The 20,508-nt window shown below is 37.9% G+C and overlaps 1 protein-coding gene across 3 annotated transcripts in view; it reads left to right on the top strand.

Moving 5' to 3' along the window:
* Positions 1-20,508, top strand: part of Lrrc69 (leucine rich repeat containing 69) — a 121,996-nt gene that overhangs the window by 55,364 nt on the left and 46,124 nt on the right. For 2 of the 3 annotated variants that reach the window (XM_021225288.2, XM_040741169.1), the window contains exons 6-7: positions 14,277-14,378; positions 18,866-19,045. In XM_021225288.2, the coding sequence (XP_021080947.2) occupies positions 14,277-14,378; positions 18,866-19,045 (282 nt within the window). Of the gene's footprint in view, positions 1-14,276; positions 14,379-17,832; positions 17,922-18,865; positions 19,046-20,508 lie in introns of those variants that run through there. The other variant, XM_040741174.1, reaches the window with a different exon arrangement.

Below are 20,508 nucleotides of genomic sequence, written 5' to 3'. Positions count from 1 at the left end.
AAAATTAAAATTGTAAACTTGATTCTTTTAGACATTTTAATTAAAATAGAACTGCATCACTTTTCTCCTTCCCTTTCCTCCTTTCAACTTCTCCCATGTGCCACCCACTATCCAACTGATAACTTTTTCTTTGATTACTATTGTCTCACACACACACACACACACACACACACACACACACACACACAGAGAGAGAGAGAGAGAGACAGAGACACAGAGAGAGAGACAGACAGACAGAGAGAGAGAGACAGACAGACAGAGAGAGAGACAGACAGACAGACAGACAGACAGACAGACAGACAGACAGACAGAGAGGGAGGTATGCACAAGTATATGACCACATCTCGCTGAGTCTGTTTTGGTTGTTTGTATGTGTATGGGTTCAGGGCTGAATACTTAGTTTTAGGTAACCAATACGAGGATTCATCTCTTAGAGATGCTGTTTCTCACTCTTCCAGCAGTCAATACTTGCTTGTATTCATTGGCTAGGAGTGAGACTCTGCAACATTTTTCCCCTTTCATGTCAACATGCCCATTACTATTGGCTATTTGTCCAGTTTTGTTTATGTAGCCATTTCTAGAAGAGACTGTTTCACAGCAAACTTCCTGGTATTCTGACTCTTCCTTATGTCCCTTCTAATATTCTTTGATCCACAGATGTCAGGAGCTGTGATGTTGCTGTATCTAGTGGGACTAGGTTCCCTATGACCCATTGATCTCTGCATTGTGTCCAGTGGTGGTTTGCTGTGATGGTCTCCATTTGTTGTAAAGAAAAGCTTGTTTGATGAGAGGTGGTAGATTCACCTATCTTGGGTATAAGGATAAGATTTAGAATATAGCAAGGGATTATGTTGGTCTAGCAAACTAGTGGTAGTAGACTCTTTTCTAAGGATCATGACTTTTACTAGCTCTGAGGAAGTTTGCTAGGTTTCTGTAGCAAGCATAACTTCCCCCCTGTTGAGTGGGCCTTAAGTTCAATTAGACAGGTGTTATTTACCAGCAGCAATCACATGCCACTTACTGTACCTTATGGTCATTGTTTGGGTTCATACGTATTGCCTCTTTGAAGGGCTTTTGTTTCCCTCCCTTGGAAACTTGCAATAGTATACCTAGTACAATGGAAACTAGAAAGCAGGAATGAGGCTTTCAGATTAGGTAAAGCTTGAGTCGTCTGAGATCTGTGTCCTAAATATGCTGTATCTTTAGTATTAGGGGCTTATCTTCAACCTCTGAGAGGCAACCAAGGGCTACATCAATAGTCTATATTGTTTTGGGAGCCACTTGGAGTACCCTGATCTATTATTTGAAAGGATATTTCTCATGTCTGGTACTAGTGTTTTTGTAAGTCTGTGGTCAGCCCAAGTGGTGTTATTTGTCCTTCGTCCCTCCCTCCTCTCCAGCTGAATCGCTTTCTTTCTGGGTTTTCTTATTATCTCTATCCTGCTGTTTCCCTTTCAAGCATCCCCATCCCCCATATTTTTCTGTTTACTGTGGTCATTCTATGTTGTATGCTCACATCTGAAGATTTGGAGCTAGGAACTTCAGATGAGAGAGAACATGCAGTGTTTGTCTTTTTGGGTCTGGGTTACCCTACTTAATATACTCTTTTTTAGGCTCATTCATTTACCTGCAAATTTTATGATATCGTTTTAATTTACAGATTAATAGTATTCCATTTTGTGTATTTTAATATCTATTCTTGTATTGAAGGGCGTTTAGGCTGTTTTCATTTCTTGGCTGCTGTGAATGGGGCATCAGTGAACATTGTGAGTAAATATCTATGGAGTAGGATGGGGCTGGAGAGATGGCTCGGCCGTTAAAGGCTAGGCTCACAACCAAAAATATAGGAGTAGGATGCCACATCCTTTGGGCGGTGTACTTGGGTATTGGGTAGGTTTATTTTTAGTTTTTTGAAGATTCTCCATACTGATTTCCAGAGTGGCTGTACCAATTGCATTCCTATCAATAGTGATTGAGGGTCCCTCTTTCCTTAGAACCTTACTAGTGTTTGTTGTCAGTTACTCTGTTGATTTTTTTTTCTATTATGGCTGTGGTGAGAGAAAACCTCAAAATTGTTTCAATTATGACTATGGTGAGAGGAAATCTCAAAGTTGCTTGAATTTGCATTTCCCTAGTTGCTAGGGATGATGAACACATGAGGTAATATTCAAATGTAATTGGGAACATTACTATACAATGTATCCAGTAAAGTTCTAGATCCTCACACTGTTAGGTCTGATTCAGTGGTAAACTGTGGAAGGCAGAACTCAGTCTTCAATACAATTCTACTTTACAATGATTTTTTTCTTTTAGCTTATAGTGATATTCTTAGTAGATACTGGGAATTACCAGTATGTTTATTGATTTACTTAGTAACATAGATAATTTCTATATTAGTTATCTATAACTGTGTGACAGTGTGCCAGAAGATGTAGCAGCTTAAGACAACACGTGTATTATTTCACACAAGGTCTATTGATTACAAAGTTGAGCGAAGTTAGCTGTGTGTTTTTAAGTTGTTTCTCATGAACTGGAATCAAACCATCTGGGATTGCACGTGTCTCAAGGCTTGCCTGGGGCTAGAGGATCTGTTTCCAAAATGGTGCCCTCACAAGGCTTTTTGACACAAAACCTAGGCTTGTCACCATGAGTACTGCCTAAATGTCCTCACTTCATGGTAGGTGGCTTCCTTCAGAGTGGGTGAACCAAAAATGAAAAAACTAGGAGGACTTGTGGTGGTTTAATTCTGAAGTTATACTGTTGCTGGTGCTATAGTGTATTCCCTAGAAGCAAGTCATGATACCCAGCACATAGTCAAGGGAGGACAGTTTAGATAGCCCCTTAGATTAGAATCTCTTAAAGTAGGACTAGGAAAGAATTGATATGCCACATAAACTCTCCACAATGCACTGACAGCACAGAATGTGTTTTGTGAGCTTTATAGACTGACAACACTACTTCAAAAAGTTAAAAGAAGTGAAGGAAAGGGCTAAGAAGAAGTGGGGAATGTATGAAGCTTAGAAGTAGGAGTTTAGCAGAAGAGTGTTCACAGCATGTGGATGTTTTGTGCTAATGTTTTAATAATCAAAGGTACCAAAGAGTTTTATATTGGAGGATGACATTGCAGAAATGATAAGGAAAAAAGGAGGAAAAGAAAAAAAATCAAATGATATTTTTTGTAAGATCTTTATGCAAAAAGCAGGAGGAGACAAGAAGGAAAGAAAGCAAAATACCTCTGCGGAACAGGCTCGAAATCAATAAATGAAATAAATGAAATAAACTCATTAGGAAGTATGCAAAGGAAGTATTTTCAAAGTCTTAGTGGTATAATATTTGAATATGGTTGTTATGAGGCATTTTTTTTCAAAACAAATTTTTTATTTTACATACCAACCACGGTTTCCCCTCCCCACACATCCCTTTACCCCCCCATCTATTCCTCCTTTGTTTCCATTCAGAAAGGGGCAGGCCTCCCATGGGAGTCAACAAAGCATGGCACATCAAGTTGAGGCAAGGCCAAGCTCCTCTCCCTTCATCAAGTCTGACCAAGGCATCCCACTATAGGGATTAGGTTCCAAGGAGCCAACTCATGCATCACAAACAAGTATTGGTCCCACTGCTAGGGCCTTCACAAAAGACCAAGCTACACAACTGTTACCCACATTTAGAGGGCCTAGGTCAGTACCATGCCAGCTCCTAGCTTTCAGTCTACAGTCCATGAGGTCCCACAAGCTCAGATCAGCTGTCTCTGTGGGTTTCCCTGTCATGATCTTGATGACCCTTGCTCATATAATCCCCCTTCCCTCTCTTCAACTGGACTTCCAGAGTTTGTCCCTGTGCTTTACTGTGAATCTCTGCATCTGTTCCCACCAGTTACTGATGAAGGCTCTATGATGACAATTAGGGTAGTCACCAATCTGATTACAGGGGAAGCCCATTTAGATACCCTCTCCACCATTGCTAGCAGTCTTAGGTGGAGCTATCCTTGTGGGTTCCAGATGCTCCTCAACCAAGGAATGGAATAAGAAAATATGGTGCATCTACACAATGGAGTAATACTCAGTAGTAAAAAAAGGTGAATTCAATGAAATTTGTAGGCACATGGATAGAGCTAGAAAAAAAAAAATCATCCTGAGTGAGGTAACCCAGATCCAGAAAGACAAACATGGTATGTTCTCATTCATATGTGGATTTTAGATGTAAGGTAAAGCATAACCAGGTTACAATTCACAGCCCCAGAGAAGCTAGGTAGCAAGGAGTACTCTTAAGAGGGATGCATGGATCTCCCTGGGAAGAAGAAATAAATGAGATGGGCAAACTGGAGGTGGGGGTAGATGGGAGGGAATGGGGGATGGAAACATGAGGGATTGGGATGGTGGAGGTGGTGGCAAGATGGAGGGGAGAGTAATGAAAGAGATATTTTAATAGAGGGGGGCATTGTGTGCTTAGGATTAACCTGCTACCATGAGACATTTTTTATAGTGACTCAAGTGCTGAATAGAATGAGTTATTGTAGGCTTCAACGGATGCTGTAACGATACGCGACACACAATTACTGACAGTAAAGCTAAGTATTTAATGTAGAAAATTACTCACAAGATACCAAACCCAGAGGAGCCAAGCAGTTCTCAGCTAGCTGCCGGACCGGAAGCCGAACTCCAGGAAAAGAGACCGAGCCTTCCTGTGTGCTGTCTTTTATGCCTTCCCCCGTAACGCCCCCTAGCCATTCCCAAAGTGGGCATGGCTAGTGACGTAGTTCCGCCTACGTACGTATACATCTTTTCGTCTAGCCGTATACGTCTTTAGTCCTGCCTAAAGTGGGTGTGGTTAGCGGTGTGGTAAACCGCCTTTTTATTACCTCATCTGTATGCGACTCTAATAAGTCACATGTTTAATGGCGGCATCAGACTTCCTCCTACAAGTTATGATTGAAGACAAAGCAATTTATCATTAAACAGATGGAAAAAAGCAACTGCTAGTTTTTTAGGTGAATTATTCAGAAAAAAATAGTTTATAGTGACAAAGTTTAACACTAGAGTCATTACTGATCAAATTATATACAGAATGAAGTTATTAAAAAGTAGAATATAAGCTTTTAATACCAAAGAAGACAGAGTCGAAACGATCTGTCTCTCCCTGTCTTACTACTCAAGTTCCTTTTCTAGAATAAACACATGGAGACATTTCATCATAGTCTTGTTATGTATACATACCAGAGAAAAAAATCACAGGTGAAGGTGACATAATAGACATGTACACTAAATGATAAGATGGGTATGTTGCTTTAATTGTGTTGGTCAGAATAAATAATTATATTGAGGAAGATAATATATATCAAGTATGATCAGTTAGAGGTCGAGAGTTGACTCAGAGTTTGCAGAGACATTATGGTACCTAATAATGCAAAGACTAAATAGGAAGAGGACTACTATAGGGAGATCAGAAGAAAGAAGCCAGCGAATGGAACCATGTGTTTGATTAACTATGACAGTCCCAAAGGGAAATTAAATAATATGACTAGCTTGTAAAAGGCAGAATATAGACAGTAAAGAAAGTTAGTGGAGGCCTTGAATAGGAGTCTTACTTTACAGTTTTAACTTAGAGGTAAAGAATACTGCCGACTTCATTAAAACACACACACACACACACACACACACACACACACACACACACACACACACACACACACAAATAAAAAGACCTAAAAATCCCAAACCAAAACCAAAACAAAAACCAAACCAAACAAAACAAAATGAAAAATGAGTTGACATTTACAGAGGAAGTTTTAATTAGTTTTTCATACCAACAGGCCCACTTTTGGTCTACCTTCCAAACATGAAAATGAATAAGAGCGTATTTCTTTTGATTATAAAATAATACATTGAAAATTAGGAAAATGTAAAATTGTGGAAGGAGCTATGGGGCTGAGGACTCAGAGTTAGGGTGCTTGCTTATCATGCGTATGGTTCCAAGATCAGTCCCCAGTTGACAAAAAACCATAACACAAACACCAAGCAACTACAAAGCCACACTGTCAAAATGAATACTTCAACACATTTCATGTTTTAATGTTCATAATATACCTTTAAATAGATCCTCTAAAGATAATTTTGCATACCCTTATTGAGTATTAGAGCATGACCTTTTTGCCATTAAAGATCCTTTGGAAGCATCATCACATTTATTTTCTTGAATTTTGAATAAGGTTTAAAGAGTATTGATATGTAGTCTATCTACTCCCTTTTATTACAATGAAAATATAAAATAGATAATGCATGCCGAAATTTTTAGTAGTTAAAATGTTTGCTAATTACCTTCTATGCTTATTTATTCCATCACTGAAATTTTTCCAAGTGCTTGCATACATTATATTACCTAATAATCACACTTACCATATGAGAAAGCTAGTATGTTCTTTAATTTACACATATTACATTATGTCATCCCATGCACTGCGAAATAAGTGGTAAAGAAGCCAGCCAGAGTCTCTGCTCCCTCTGAACTACAATCTGGCAATGAAACAGATAATAACCAGACAACTAGTATTCTGAGCTTATGAACTGAAACTAGTGCATTCCCAGACAAAGACAGGGGTCTGTCAGGGACTGACTAAACAGGTTGGGCGAGGCTTCTTAGAACTGGGTGACACAAACTGAGATTTGAAGATTGGTGGTAGAGGAAACAGCCTGGGGTGCAACCTTAAGATGGGAGGACCAGCCATACTCTGGCACTAGACGGAATTCAGTGTACTGTTAGGACCGGACAGGATGAAGCTTAGGCAATGTCTGCATGGTGTGCTGCTTGTTTTTATCTTTACTGCAAGGACAACAGGAATCTTGAAGCATTTTAAACAGGAGGAGATGTAACAGATTTTACCTCATAAAAGTTCTTTCTCCTTCCATGTGACAGATACACTAGATGGAGTCAGAACACATACTGGGTGGAATTTTGAGAGGAATTTAATGAATCCAGAAAACAATGATAGCTTCTTCTAATGTGGCACAGTACGGGTAAAAAGACCTGGCCCTATTCACCAACTGTTTAATAGGTAAAACTGGAAATGATGATTGTATTATTGTATTATTACTTTTCTGTTGCTGTGATGAAATACCACAACCAAAGCAACTTACAGAAGGAAGAGTTTATTTAGGGTTTCCAGTTTGAGAAGGGTAAGATTCCATCAGCATCATGGTAGGGGAGCAGTGTAGCAGGCAGGCAGACTTGCAGATATAGCACTGGAACAGCAGCCCAGAGCTCACATCTCAGACCACAAGTAGGAAGCAGAAAGAGCCTACTTGAAATGCCTTTTGAAACCTCAAAGCCCACCCCCAGTGACACACTTCCTCCATCAAGGACATACCTCATTATTCTCCCCAAACAGCTACCAAGTGGTTATCAATATTCAGATGCCCAAGATTTATAGAGGGCATCTCATTTAAACTACCAGTGGCCGTAACTCATGAGTTGAGATGGAAAGCACCATAAGATGACCAACACTCAAGAGGCCATGTTTTCTATCTGGGACTGGTGAATTGATGCATACCTAGCGAATGTTGGAGTGTACAGTTGGCTGTGAGATGTAAAGTCATGGTCATTTCCACGAGGCATTCCTAGGTGTCGGTGAAATTGCCCTGGGTGAAGATCAAGTGGAAAGAGAATGTGACTCTGGGGAGAACTAGGTCATGTTTGGGAAAATAATCATGAGTAATTAAAGTCAGTGTTGTTGAGAGAGCGTGTCAGCTGCAGGAAGCTTTCCAGAGACCACTGAGGGCACCTGGAAGGTGGTGGTGGTGATTTTTATGGAGATTCTGTGAGCTCTGAGGTACAACTCTGCAAAGGACATTTGTTCAGTTGTGTGCAAAGACAGGGAAGGCTGGCAGCCTGGGTGACCCGTGCCTGGGTTTTCAAGGCAGATGAAGTGAAAGGCAGAGAGCTGGAAGACTTGGATACACGATGCAAGCTGCCGTGCTGTTGTTAATGTAAAAGATGCTTTTAAACTCCAAGTTGTACATTTGACTCACAAACATCTGCTCTCATTCCCAGTGTTTGTTTTGTTGGATGACCTCCCAAAAGAGCTGTTCTCTTCCAGGAAGAACTTTCAGGCTTTTTCCTGACACTTAATTTTTTTCAAAGAGATTTCCCTAATCTTTTTTTTTCAAAACGGCAGTGGATGCTCTAAAATTTGTTCTTTGCATTCTGACAAGAGAATGCATCCTTTCAGTTTTGCAATGCATTATTCTTTCAGCTAGTCTGTCTTTTGAATCATTTTCCTTGGTTAAATTCCACAGCAAAACACTTCCTTGCTCTTTGCCACGTTAATGAGATTTTGTTTGGTTTTCCCACTTGGGGACAAAAAGAGACTTCTTCTTGCAAATCACTAAGACCTTATTCTGTATATTCTCATGTTGAAGCAGTGGATGACTTTGAGGCCCTGGTGTCATAAGAAGAGGGAAATTTTTAGGAAAAAGCTAATATTGTCCCAGTGGAGGGAGAGAGAATAGGGCAAGAGTAAAATAAAAGCAAGCAGAGAACATGAGTGCTGACGGTATACATAGTAACATCCAGAAAGCCGTGAGTGATTTCTAGTGACACGAGTGGCTGCCAGACAGTTCTGAGCAAGGAGTGGTGATCTGAATATCTTCATGAGTGCATTCACGGGACAGAGAGGGAGCAGAGCTATTAGTTCTCAGGTAGTTCAAGGGCAAAGGCTCAAGGGGTCTAAAGCAAGTATGTGATGGGGACTGTAAGGTGATGCAAGCAAGCCCTTCAGTATCAGTTATTGCTGCAGTGATGCTTAGAGACATTGCTGAAAAACACCATGGAGTGTCTGAGGTTTCACATGGACTCAAAGGTACAGGTGATATGCGATCTGTGTTAAATTACTCTCTGCCCTTAAGTGCCCAGAATATTGAAGGCTGAGGAGAACTGGGCTTAGGTGCTTTCAGCAGCATCTCTCTGGTCTGCAGAAAGACTCCTCCCTGCTCTCTGTGTATGTTTATGGCCTGCACATCCAGATTATCTCCTTTCTGTCAGGCTTGGTGCTTAGCCTCCTCCCTCTATTCCCGTTTGGGATTCTCTCTTGTGGCATACATTTGGCAGATAGGAGGAATTAAGACATTCTATACTCTGTCTCTTTTCCCTTCTACTACTCATGGAAGGCTTGAGAAAGGCATTTCCAGATTTAGAGTTTTGGGGGGATTCTTATGTATAAATGATGTCATCAGCCAAATCACTCCACAATTTTGATGTCACTCTTTGTTTAATTTCCCATTAGCTGCTAAGTCTTACTCTTTAAAAAGAATTGTTCCTTGGGTCTAATTTTTGGATGTCATAGTTCTTGTACTTAAAATTTTATCCTTTAAACTGAGTCTATTTAAAATACCAGTTATTATTACAAGGTAGTCCTATGAGCTTTGAGAATGTCTGAAGAACACATTAATTTAACATAGATTGCTTATCAGTTCTATCTTTGAGACCATGTGAAACCTCAGCCTTCTTTTCTCCTATTTCCATTGAGAATATTTTACGCTCTCTCCTTGCTGAGCTCCTGATGACTTAAGGATAGTTTGAAGTGACAGTAGGACTTGAAAATTCATAGTATTGCTGCAGCATGTGGCTTTGTGTGAATCCTAGTATTAATTTACCAAATCTGGAGAAGGACTTTGCAAATCTTAAAAGCCTGGGAAGAGCTGTATTTCTTTGGTGTTTATTTATTTATTAATTGTCTATGAAGTATCAGTAATCAATTACTGAGTAATCAGTAATCACTGTGTATTTGGTACTGGCCTTAGAATTTGGAATAGTTGTTATTTAAGACATAGTCTTAAAGGCAAAGCCCAGAATAGTGTTCAACAGTGGTTGTCCATGCACTTTATAGGACTGATTTATACATAGGGCAAGGACATGTAATGAGGGCAGGGAGAACACAGGTGGTAATGTTTTAGTCTTAGAAGGATGGTCCATATTTAAGCTAAAACTTGTGAGTCATAACAAATACCATAGAGTTGATGTGAAATCTCCAAAAATCTCAGTATGGGAGAGCTTACCAGCTTACTTTAGAGGCATAGTCTAAAGAGAGCCACATATGACATGTTAGGATGTTTGAATATACTCTGAATAAAAAGGAACCATGAATATCTTAACAAGGGTTGTATTATAACCATATTTTAATGGTAAAAACTTGCTTAGGAACAAAAGCTTGTACAAATTCCAGATTACTATTCTATTAATCCACACAAGGGGAAACATCCTTCAAGGCTGAGGTGAAGAGTAGCTGGGTCAGGTGGGAAGACAGGATTATGCAGAGATTGTGAGGGAGTACACAAAGGATAGATTTCCCAAGTGTTGGGAAGCATCCATTTATAGGACATAGTGACACATTTGATGTGGGTGAAGATGAAAGGTAAAATCAAAGTTTAGGAGAAGAGTGAGCTAGGCTTCATGTGATTGTGGGACTTTCATCTACATATCCCAGAGAACCCAGATGTACACTGTTTAAGGAAGTTAGTACAAACACCTGAAAGTTCACTGAATCCATGTGTAGTGGTTTGAATGAGGATAACCCCCATAGGTTCATAGATTTGAATGCTTGGACACTAGGGAGTGGAACTATCTGGAAGGATTAGGAGATGTGGCCTTGTTGGAGGAAGTGGGCCATTGGAGGTGGGCTTTTAGGATTTTAAAAGTCCAAGGAGGCCAAGTGGCTTTCTCTTCCTGCTGTGTGCATAACCAAATGTAGAACTCTCAGCTACTTTTCCATAGCCTCAACCTCTTACAATTCTCAACTTCATCCTTAGTCTGATCAAATTTGGGGAACTGACACTGAGTATGGAATCTGACTGTTGTTTTCCCCGTGTTCAGGCTTTTCCTTTTTGTATCTGGATGCTTTCATTTATGACACTGAAATCTGCTGCGTCCATCCTTCTTTCTCTTTTTACTCACAGCTCAATAGAATTGTTTCTTTCTCCAACCACTCTGGACCACATAAGATCAGTTCCAGCCTTCATTTATTTTAGAACATTAAACATTGTCATTCCTTTTTTTCTGATATTTTCTTACCACACATTTCCAGTGTGGACTAGGAATGGCAGTGCATACATGGGCCTCCACTACTGTGTGGATCAGAGTATCTCTTTCCAGTCCTGGATAGTGTGTTTGCACATCTCTACATGGTTCCTTCCCCCAAACTTGCAGTCTCCAGCCTTCATCACTTTCTTTCTACTTCTTTCCTCATTAATATCTTGCCTCAATATTATATTTTGTTTCAAATAGGAAACTAAAGAGATTATGTCTGGGTCCTTTGACTATGAAGTGAATGACCTCAAATATTTATAGATGCTGTTATCCATCCTTTCATCTCAGCACAAAGAACATAAGAAAAGAGCAATATTCAACAACCCTCCTGTGTTTTTCTGATCATTTCTTTTTCGACTCTTTCCCCCTCAATATTAATGTTTTTAATATAATCCTTTACCTTATCCATAGATGCATTTACTTTTTGGTGTGTGTGTGTGTGTGTGTGTGTGTGTGTGTGTGTGTGTGTGTGTGTAGGTACACGTGTGTGAATGCACATATATACAAGTGTGTATAGAGGCCTGAGCTTGGCATTGGGTGCCTTCCTAAATCTCTCTCACCTTATTTTTTTTTGAGACAGGGTCTCTCACTGAACCCAGAGCTTGACAATCTAGGCTGGCCAATGAACTTGAGAGGAATGAATGCCTATATTTGTTCCTGAACACTGGGTTTAGAGACACATACCATCAGCCTGACTGCAGATTCGAAGTTAGGTTCCCATGCCTGCATAGTGGGCACTTTACTGACACAGCAGTTCCCTGTAGCTAACACACATCTTCTCTTTATTTATTGTTTTAAACTAGGTGTATATATGTGTGGAAATGTACACAGGTACCCTCATAGTGCAGGAGAGGATATCAGATCCCCAAGACTCAAGTTAAATGCAGTTGTGAACTGTGTTTATGTGAGCTGCACATAGCTGCTGGGAGCTGAACTCAGGTTTTCTGCAAAATGCATGTTCTTAATTCCTGGGACATCTCTCCAGGCCTTCTTATAAAAAATGTGAAAATCCTTATTTTTCTAGTGGAGTAACTGTGGCTGCCACAGATTTAATTCTCGAGAAGGAAGCCCGAGGACACTCAATAAGTATAAATAGAGAGGCTCTAAAGGAATTTATTTTGAAGAATACCTAGTATACATGAGAGATAACTCTAGGTCAATAGAACTTTCTTCCTATAAGACACATACTATTACATTTCCTTTCTATTAAACTAACTTCTTTCTAGCCAGGCATGGTGTTGCACACCTTCTGTCCCAGCACTCGGGAGACAGAGGCAGGAGGATCTCTGTGAGTGATCAGTCTGTTATATGTAATGGGACAACAAATTGTAGAACCTGTTATCACCTTTGATGGGTAGTGACAAGATTGAAGCAAGTATATAGCCCTTGAACTGTGTATATTAAATGTAAAATGTTTACATAAATTAGTGATATTTGTATATATATTCATGTTTGAATGAGATTTTTTTCATATGTGTATTTTTTGCCTGTGCATATTTATACATATGAGTATGTATGTGTGCAGGTGAAAGCCAAGGTGTTCTCTATTGCTCTACACCTTATCTTTTAAGAGAGGATTTCTCACTGAACCTGGAATTGCCAACTCGGTCTAGACTGTCTAGTTTGTGAGCTGAAGGGATTTCTCATCTGTTCTCCCCATTCTAAGATCACAGATGGGTACTTCTGTGCCTGCTCTTTTGAGTGAGTTCTGAGGATCAAAATGCAGATTCTCATGTGTGTATGGCAAGTACTTTCCTATGGAGCCTTCTCCCCAGCTCCTTTTTAACAGTGACTATAGTTGAGGTACAAGTACAGATTGCTATTACTAGGACAGAAAGAAATAAAGCACAATGCTTGTGTAGAAAATTAGGTCCAGGACATTCTCATTCTCATTTTCTCACACTTGGCACTGACTTATGAGTGACATTGGCTCCAACTATCAAGGTAACTCCCTTAAAGTGGATAATTTTTGAAACTGAGTAGTTGTTGGAATGTCTGTTGTGTGGCCAGGATTAGGTATAATACAAAGTGGTCTTGAGTTCTTCACTTAAAACTCTTAAATACTTTATATACATTTTACTCTACCTTTGAAAATCTAATAACATAATGCCCCAGAAATATATCTTAAATCAGCTATTTTTAATTTGACTAATCATTGCTATCTTTCATATCTTTGGCTGAAATGACAGATGTCTCTAGTTTTCCCATAAATTTTGTGAAATGCTGTCGTGTGACTAGGCCATTTTTATTGTGGCTCACAAGAGTTGATTTTTCACATCTTTCCAGCTCTCCGGCCACTGGACTGAATCAGTCATAGCAGAAGTGTTTGTTTTAGAATTAACACACATCATTAACCATGGCTCTCCTCCCCACACTTCCCTTCAGTTCACTCAGCTCAGCACTCCCTCCTCTCTTCTCCCATCCCCCTTTACCTTTCTATTTACTAGCATACCTCTGAAGATATGCTCTTATTTTCCTGCTAAGAATTTAATATCAGAGATGTAGCTCCTTATGTGATGTCACTATATCAGAAGCTTTATAGGACCTAGCAGAGGCTTACTAAGCATAATATGAACACAGTAGTAGTTCTTATTTTCTGTTGAAGTGGTAAATCCCAGTGGGATTTGGATTTTCATTATAGGTTAAGTATCCCTGTGAATTGTTCATTTCTCCTCTCCTTCATGTTGTAGTTTATATTTCCCAATCTCCAGTTTTGCACATGCCAGACACTCCTGCAGCACTGCGCCACACCCACAGTCATCTATTTTAATTTTTTGTTAATAATAGTTTAAAATGAGATATTGAGGTTTCTATGTTTCTCTTATCTCCAGTAAACATGAATTGATTTTCAGGCAATCACTGATACTTTAAGTATGGCCTGTTTTCGAATTGTTTTGTCATGCTTGGTTTTCTGACACATATTTACACATATTAAGTCAGAATTTGACTTAATAAAGTTTATTCTGCTGCTGACTCTTTTTGTGAACCTAAACAGGTTTCCTTAGCTATTCACTATGGGAGATATGACCAGTGTCTTCTAAGGTCATGGCTATTCACACCATCATTAAAACTCTTAATTCCTAGCAAGTAGAATATCTCTTATTCTTGGAATACTAGTATAGGATGTACATCCTAAATTATAATCAACCTTTAGAAGTAAAGTCTATCATCTTGTTTGCAATAAAGATCTTTTCTTTTACCAGTTTCAGGAGCTAAAGCTGAGGGAGTTCTACTGTGAGGGAAATCCACTCTTCGTGAAGCAGCCAATTACTGCTAAACTACCTAAAGTCATCTGGACTCTACAGGTGAAGGTTTATCTCATAAGCATGAACCTTCGCACTACACCGATGGTTCAAGATGTAAAGCATTCTTGGCAAGTCAGCAAATGTGTAACACTGGTCCATTAAGAATGTGGATCCTCCATGTCATTTTTTGACTTGCTCACAGAATTCAGTGTAATTTGATTTCCAGACTGTCTCAACACAGAGAAGTGAACATTTTTCATTGGATGAAAAGCAAAGAGGAATTTATTTTTACTTTAACTTTCTAAATTATTCTTTGCTGGTAGTGGGCTCTTTATTGCTTTTGTTTTACTTTCACTTGTCTCCTTTCCTATTGAGTGCATGGACATGATCTGGAACTCACTGTGTCCAGTTTGGTGAAAGTAATTAATGATATCAGGAGAAAGACCAGAGAAGCATATTGAAGGACTCCTTAACTACCATACAAGATAAAGACCACAGATCCTCCCAGTGTTGAGCATGATTCTCTATCATGAATTTTGATATACCAGATTCATTTGGATCTAAGGCTGAACATACAAGATTGCTTCAGGTGGAAATTAATTATAATGCTTCTAAAATTGTTTTCTTATCGTGAAAGCAATATAGATGCATGTATAAGAATAGGAAAAAGCCATTGACAATTGGTGAAAACTCAGAAATCCAATTAGCAAGGTATTACTACCCTCTGACTTTCTTGTGCATTTGGAATATATTTTAAATTTAAAGTGAATCAATACTCTATCTGCTACTTAGAGACTCACATTTCTTCTCCTATTATTGTGAATGTCTTTTTAATCAAAAACATTAAGATATCTTTTTAGATGAATATATGCTATTGTGTTACATCATAGTATTTTAAATATTTTCTCACTGTTAGATGTTAAGATCATTAATATTCACCCATTTTTGTCTTTACATATGAGGCTAAACTGACCATATTCACAGTAGATGTCTTTCATGTCCATATTTTCTCAATGAATAAAATTGTAGTGGATAAGAACTGTTTTCTTTGAAGATCAACTCTTTTCAAATTCTTTTCTGGAGATTATTTTCATAAACAGCATTGTTTTCTACTCTTGTATGGGAAAATTTTATTTGAAAATTAAATTGATTAAATTCATTATTTAAAACTGTCTTATTTCTTTTAAGCCTCTATAACTTGTTCTTTTTTCTCCTGCATCAAGCATACCAAAGAAATAATTCTAGTTACTTATTTTAAGGTTTCTGTGGACAGGTACTATACTTATGAACACAGTAGTTGTTTGATTGCCATCAAGAGGTAGGTGTCTTCATTGTACCCCTTTTATAGACAGAGAAACTAATACCTAGAGAAGCTAACTAACTTGTTCACAGTTGCAGAATTTATGTTGGGGCTTGAGTGTTGATGACAACTTCTAAAGTTGGCCTGCAGACCCCACACTTCAGTATTGTTAAGAGATAGGGTACAGAAGGGTAAGCAGATTGTCTTAGGATTGAGGATATGAGATTCTAGATAGTGGAGAAGGCTGAATGAATAGTTAATCTGATGTGGTAGCTTAAGAGGTATAGAACATTTCTTTTAATTTTTAAAATTATAAGGTCCAGGAACTAAGAGTTATTTCTATGCATATATTCATAATGAATATATGCATGGGTAGATATATTGAATAGATTATATAGTAGAAATTATTAGTTTTACTTATAATATATAAATGGTTTAGTGGTTTCGAAAATACTATGAATTTTTCTCAGAATGGTGGATCAAACTGACAGTATATTTTTACTCAATGTCTTTTTCTAGTAGACATTTGGTTAACATTAACAATTAAATTCCTTTGGGTTTCAATGGTCCATAGGGCTTTGAAACTGTATCTGCTTTAGTAGAGAATTTTTAAAAGGTGTACTTGGTCATTTAGGTCTCTAATCCTAGCTACATGGAAGGCTGAGGCAGAAGCAACACAAGTCTAAGGCTTGAAGTATCAAGTGACTTCTAAGCCAGCTTGAATGACCTAGACTATGTTAAAATTAAAAGTAAAGTGAGGGTTGGGGATATAGCTCAGTGACAGAATGCTGGCAGTATCAACAAAAGGTTTAAGAACCTTCCTTACCTCAGAAATTTATTAGCTAGAATCTGATGCAGGCCAAATGCTTTGCTACTATATTAGCTCTCTATAGACTCTGTCGTAGTACTAGAAAAACTCCCATTTTACACATGAGATATTTGGGACCAGGTGAATTAAGAACTTGTCCAAATAAGTCCATGAAGCCAATACCTTATTGAAGCAGTGTGTAAAACTCTGTACATGATAGACCCAGAGCCCTTGATTACGATGCTGTGTGTTCTGCCTTCTGTGGTCACAGTAGTGGTTCATTACAGAGTCATTTTCAAATCTACCCTTCCTTCTAAAGATTCATATTTCTTTCTATGTTTTATAATTTTTATAGTTACATGGATATAAATGTTCTGCCTTCTGTGGTCACAGTAGTGGTTCATTACAGAGTCATTTTCAAATCTACCCTTCCTTCTAAAGATTCATATTTCTTTTTATGTTTTATAATTTTTATAGTTACATGGATATAATTTGTGGACATATAATTTTAAAATTCATATGACCATATGTAAGAAAATTTAAGAGTGCATATGAATTTACGTTCAATTTATAGTACATTAGAAATAGGAAATACGACCTGCTTAAAATATTCTAACAAAACAACATACAGGTGATTCAAAATAAACAACTTATTATTTATAAAAACTTCTTAGATTTAAAATAACAATGGAATGATGTCATAATTAAATGTCAGAAAATTCACGAAATGTGTCTCTAAGAGGTGTCCTAAAAGATACTAGTAATCAGGTGATGTTGTCACACACCTTTAATCCTAGTCCTTGGGAGGCAGAAGGTGGATCTTTGAGTTTGAGACCAGCCTGATCTACAGAACAAGTTCCAGGATGGCCAAGGCTACACAGAGAAACCCTACCTCAGAAAAAAAAACTTAGAAGATACTATTGGTCATGTTAACAGTATTTTGTTTTGTGTAATCACATTTCCAAGAAAAAAACCTTTAAATTTTAATCACATAACATTATTCTTGCAAAGTAATGTTTTGGCTTCAAGGAGAATTTAAATAATGACTGATACATTAGTTGTCAGGTGATATATTGAAATAAACAAATTTGTTTGGGTCAAGAAATCACAAATGGTAAAAGTAATCTATATTACTTATGTTTGTATATTCAAGATAATTCTCCTGTTTCTGTCTGGAAAGTGAATCCCTGTCTGTGTGTTTTCTCTATACTAGAACCAGGCACCCACTTTGTCTAATTAGCTAATGACATACCTCTAAAAACAAACATTTCATTTCGAATCATGAACTATGCTCTTGGGAAGCAGTCAGAGAAAAGGTGACATTAAGCCTCTGAAGGTTGGAGTCATGATAGTGTTAGTGTTTTCAGATTTATTCCCTGTGTTCACCATGGCCATTTCCCACTCAGAAGGTGATGCTGGAGGATCTGTCACACAAGAAGCCCATGCCCAAGGTGCTTTGCTGTATGTGATGATCTTCCAAAATGCTTGTTGACTGGTAAGCATGGGCATAGCAAGGAGCAGGCCCACAGCAATTCATAGGAATTCCTTGTTATTTTTAAAGACTTAAATTTAGCATGCATTAGGGAGAGTTTTTTTTTTTTATAAAAATAGAGATATGTATATAATTGACTAGCATCCTGATATGGACTATTAGAAAACCCTTATTTTTGGGCAGGAAAATGTGTCCCAAATAAACTGTCCCCATACATTCTTTAAATTTCAAGCAGTGTTTGTGCAATATGAACTTCCATGAAAAATAAACACACACTGCTTCATAAATACAAGCATTGTTTATGCCATGCTGGCATACTGGATATGCGTGCTTCTGGGGAGTTAAGCAAATGCTTATTTTCTTTGTTGGGTCAGTGAAGGTTAAATTTTAGGTGATGATAATTATGGTACTGGTGAAAGGCAACTTCTTTTTCTTCATTACTTTTTCATTATTTATATTTTGGTGGTTAAAGTCCAGTGTTGTGTATATCAGCATGGCTAAGTTTAACACAGATTGATAGTAGGGGTCGGTTCACATGTGCTAATGTTCCCTTAGGGACGCAGAGTTGACTGGTCTGTGAGCTGTAGTTCAGACAGTAACAACTTAGATCCTAGTGAATACAGCTGACTCTTTCTGAGTCTAGGTTGCATGTGTGTGTGGTCCTTGCTTATTGTAGCAAAAGGTACAAAACCTAAGTAAAATGACATCTGATTTTATTAAACACATAATGTAAATTTATATGTCTTACATGTATGGGATATAAAGATGGTTGAAGGTACCCACTTTTCCTGTATTTGTAAAAGACACTTTTTTTAAAAAATGGGAGCCACATGCAATGTAAGTCATTATATATGATGCAGAATCTTAGATTAATAAACAATAAAGATTTTGGAATTAATGTATAAATTTTGAATTAATTTGAAGAACTACTTTTTTTTTCAATTTAGGAAATAACAGCAAGATTTGTCCTCCATCAGTTACAAGAAAACAATCAGTTGATTATGTATTCACTAGAGTATTATCCAGAGATCAAACACAAAATCTCCAAGGCAAAAAAATGTGTGTTGTGTGGAAAACCCTTTTTATCCGAATGGCTGGAATGTGTCCAGTTTGTTCCCCCATCAAAGGTAAACAGCACTTTTTTGGGGGGGGGTATGAGAATAAGCGCTCCTATATTCGTTCTTTTAATGATATTTGTACTGAAGAAAGATAGACTTCTTTGCTAATATTTATGATAAATACAGATAACTATGTTATAATCATTATTCCTTATTCCACTGGAATTTAAAGTCTTTATCTCATTACATACATTTCATCAAAATTCTATGAATACTGGGCATGGCCACACATACCTGTTATTCGGTTATTCAGCATGTGGGAAACATAGGTTGAAAATTCACTTGTTTAATTTTCAGTTTCAGTGGAAATTTTGGAAATCTTGCCATTCTTAATTGTCACTGCTCTATGGGCAGTGGGACCTGGGAGAATGCAGCAAATCAATAAGGGGGACTAAAGTCTCATGCAGCAGGTAACTTTATTCAGAGCTTCAGACAGCTTACACTGAGCGTTAAGAACGGTCACATGAGTGAAGTTCTTATGAGTTCAAGCAGTGTACAGTGTACAGCAAGGACAAGCTGCACATGGCAAAAATGTATTTTTCCATAGAGGCATATAGAGGATAGTTAGACATTGAATTAATTAAAACAGCAAATAGTAATGAGTAATCTGAAGTAAACTTGCTCCTGTCTGTTGCACCTTATATAAGCATGAAACACATTCCAAGAACAATTCTGTATTTTGAAGAAACTGAGGTCACAAGACTTGTTTTGTTGGGGTGTTCTCACTAGTACTCCAAATTCCCCTCAAATGACTCCATTCCTGGACCATGTCACCTGGGGCAGTTGTCAGTGGGCAGTTCACATAGTTCATGTAGCAAGTTTTACGCGAGGTTTAGAAGACTACTTTCACTGTGGATGACCAAATAGCAAATGAGTTAGGCATTGTCGTCTCTATCACAATTGTGTAACTGTTTTGTGGCAGGAAGGCATCAGTAGGCAATATGTAAATGAGTGTGAACTTTATATTTAAATTTCATAGAATTTTCTCAGGTTGCGAAATGAACTTCTTTTTTTCAACCACTTAAAAATATCAAAGCATCTGTAACTCCTATGTCATGAGAACAGAATGTGGAACAGGCAGTGCCCAGGGAACCTCAACTTTGCTTACATCTGTTCAAGCCCACCCAGAATTTGTTCTTGGCACTAATTTCTTGACTTGTGTTGGTAAGCAGTTGGCCATTCCTGGGACAGCAGAGTATAATACTTGATACTGTTAAATAGATGGCAGATGCATTCTCTGCTATTCTATAGATGATCATCTGGTTAGAGGGGGCAATACATAAAACAAACCAAATGAACATACATGTAACTATAAATCATGTTATATTATGATGTAAAAGGATAAGACAGTTTTTTAAAACTTATATGACTACTACTGAGTAATTTAAAATAACAGAAATTTATTGTCTTGTGATTTGGGAAGCTAGAGGTTCCAATGTCAAGTTACTGGCAGGATCAGCTTTTTTCTGGAT

The sequence above is a fragment of the Mesocricetus auratus genome, unplaced genomic scaffold, assembly GCF_017639785.1.
Source record: "Mesocricetus auratus isolate SY011 unplaced genomic scaffold, BCM_Maur_2.0 Super-Scaffold_6730, whole genome shotgun sequence".
NCBI lineage: Eukaryota > Metazoa > Chordata > Mammalia > Rodentia > Cricetidae > Mesocricetus > Mesocricetus auratus.
This window is presented reverse-complemented; position numbering and strand designations above follow the sequence as displayed.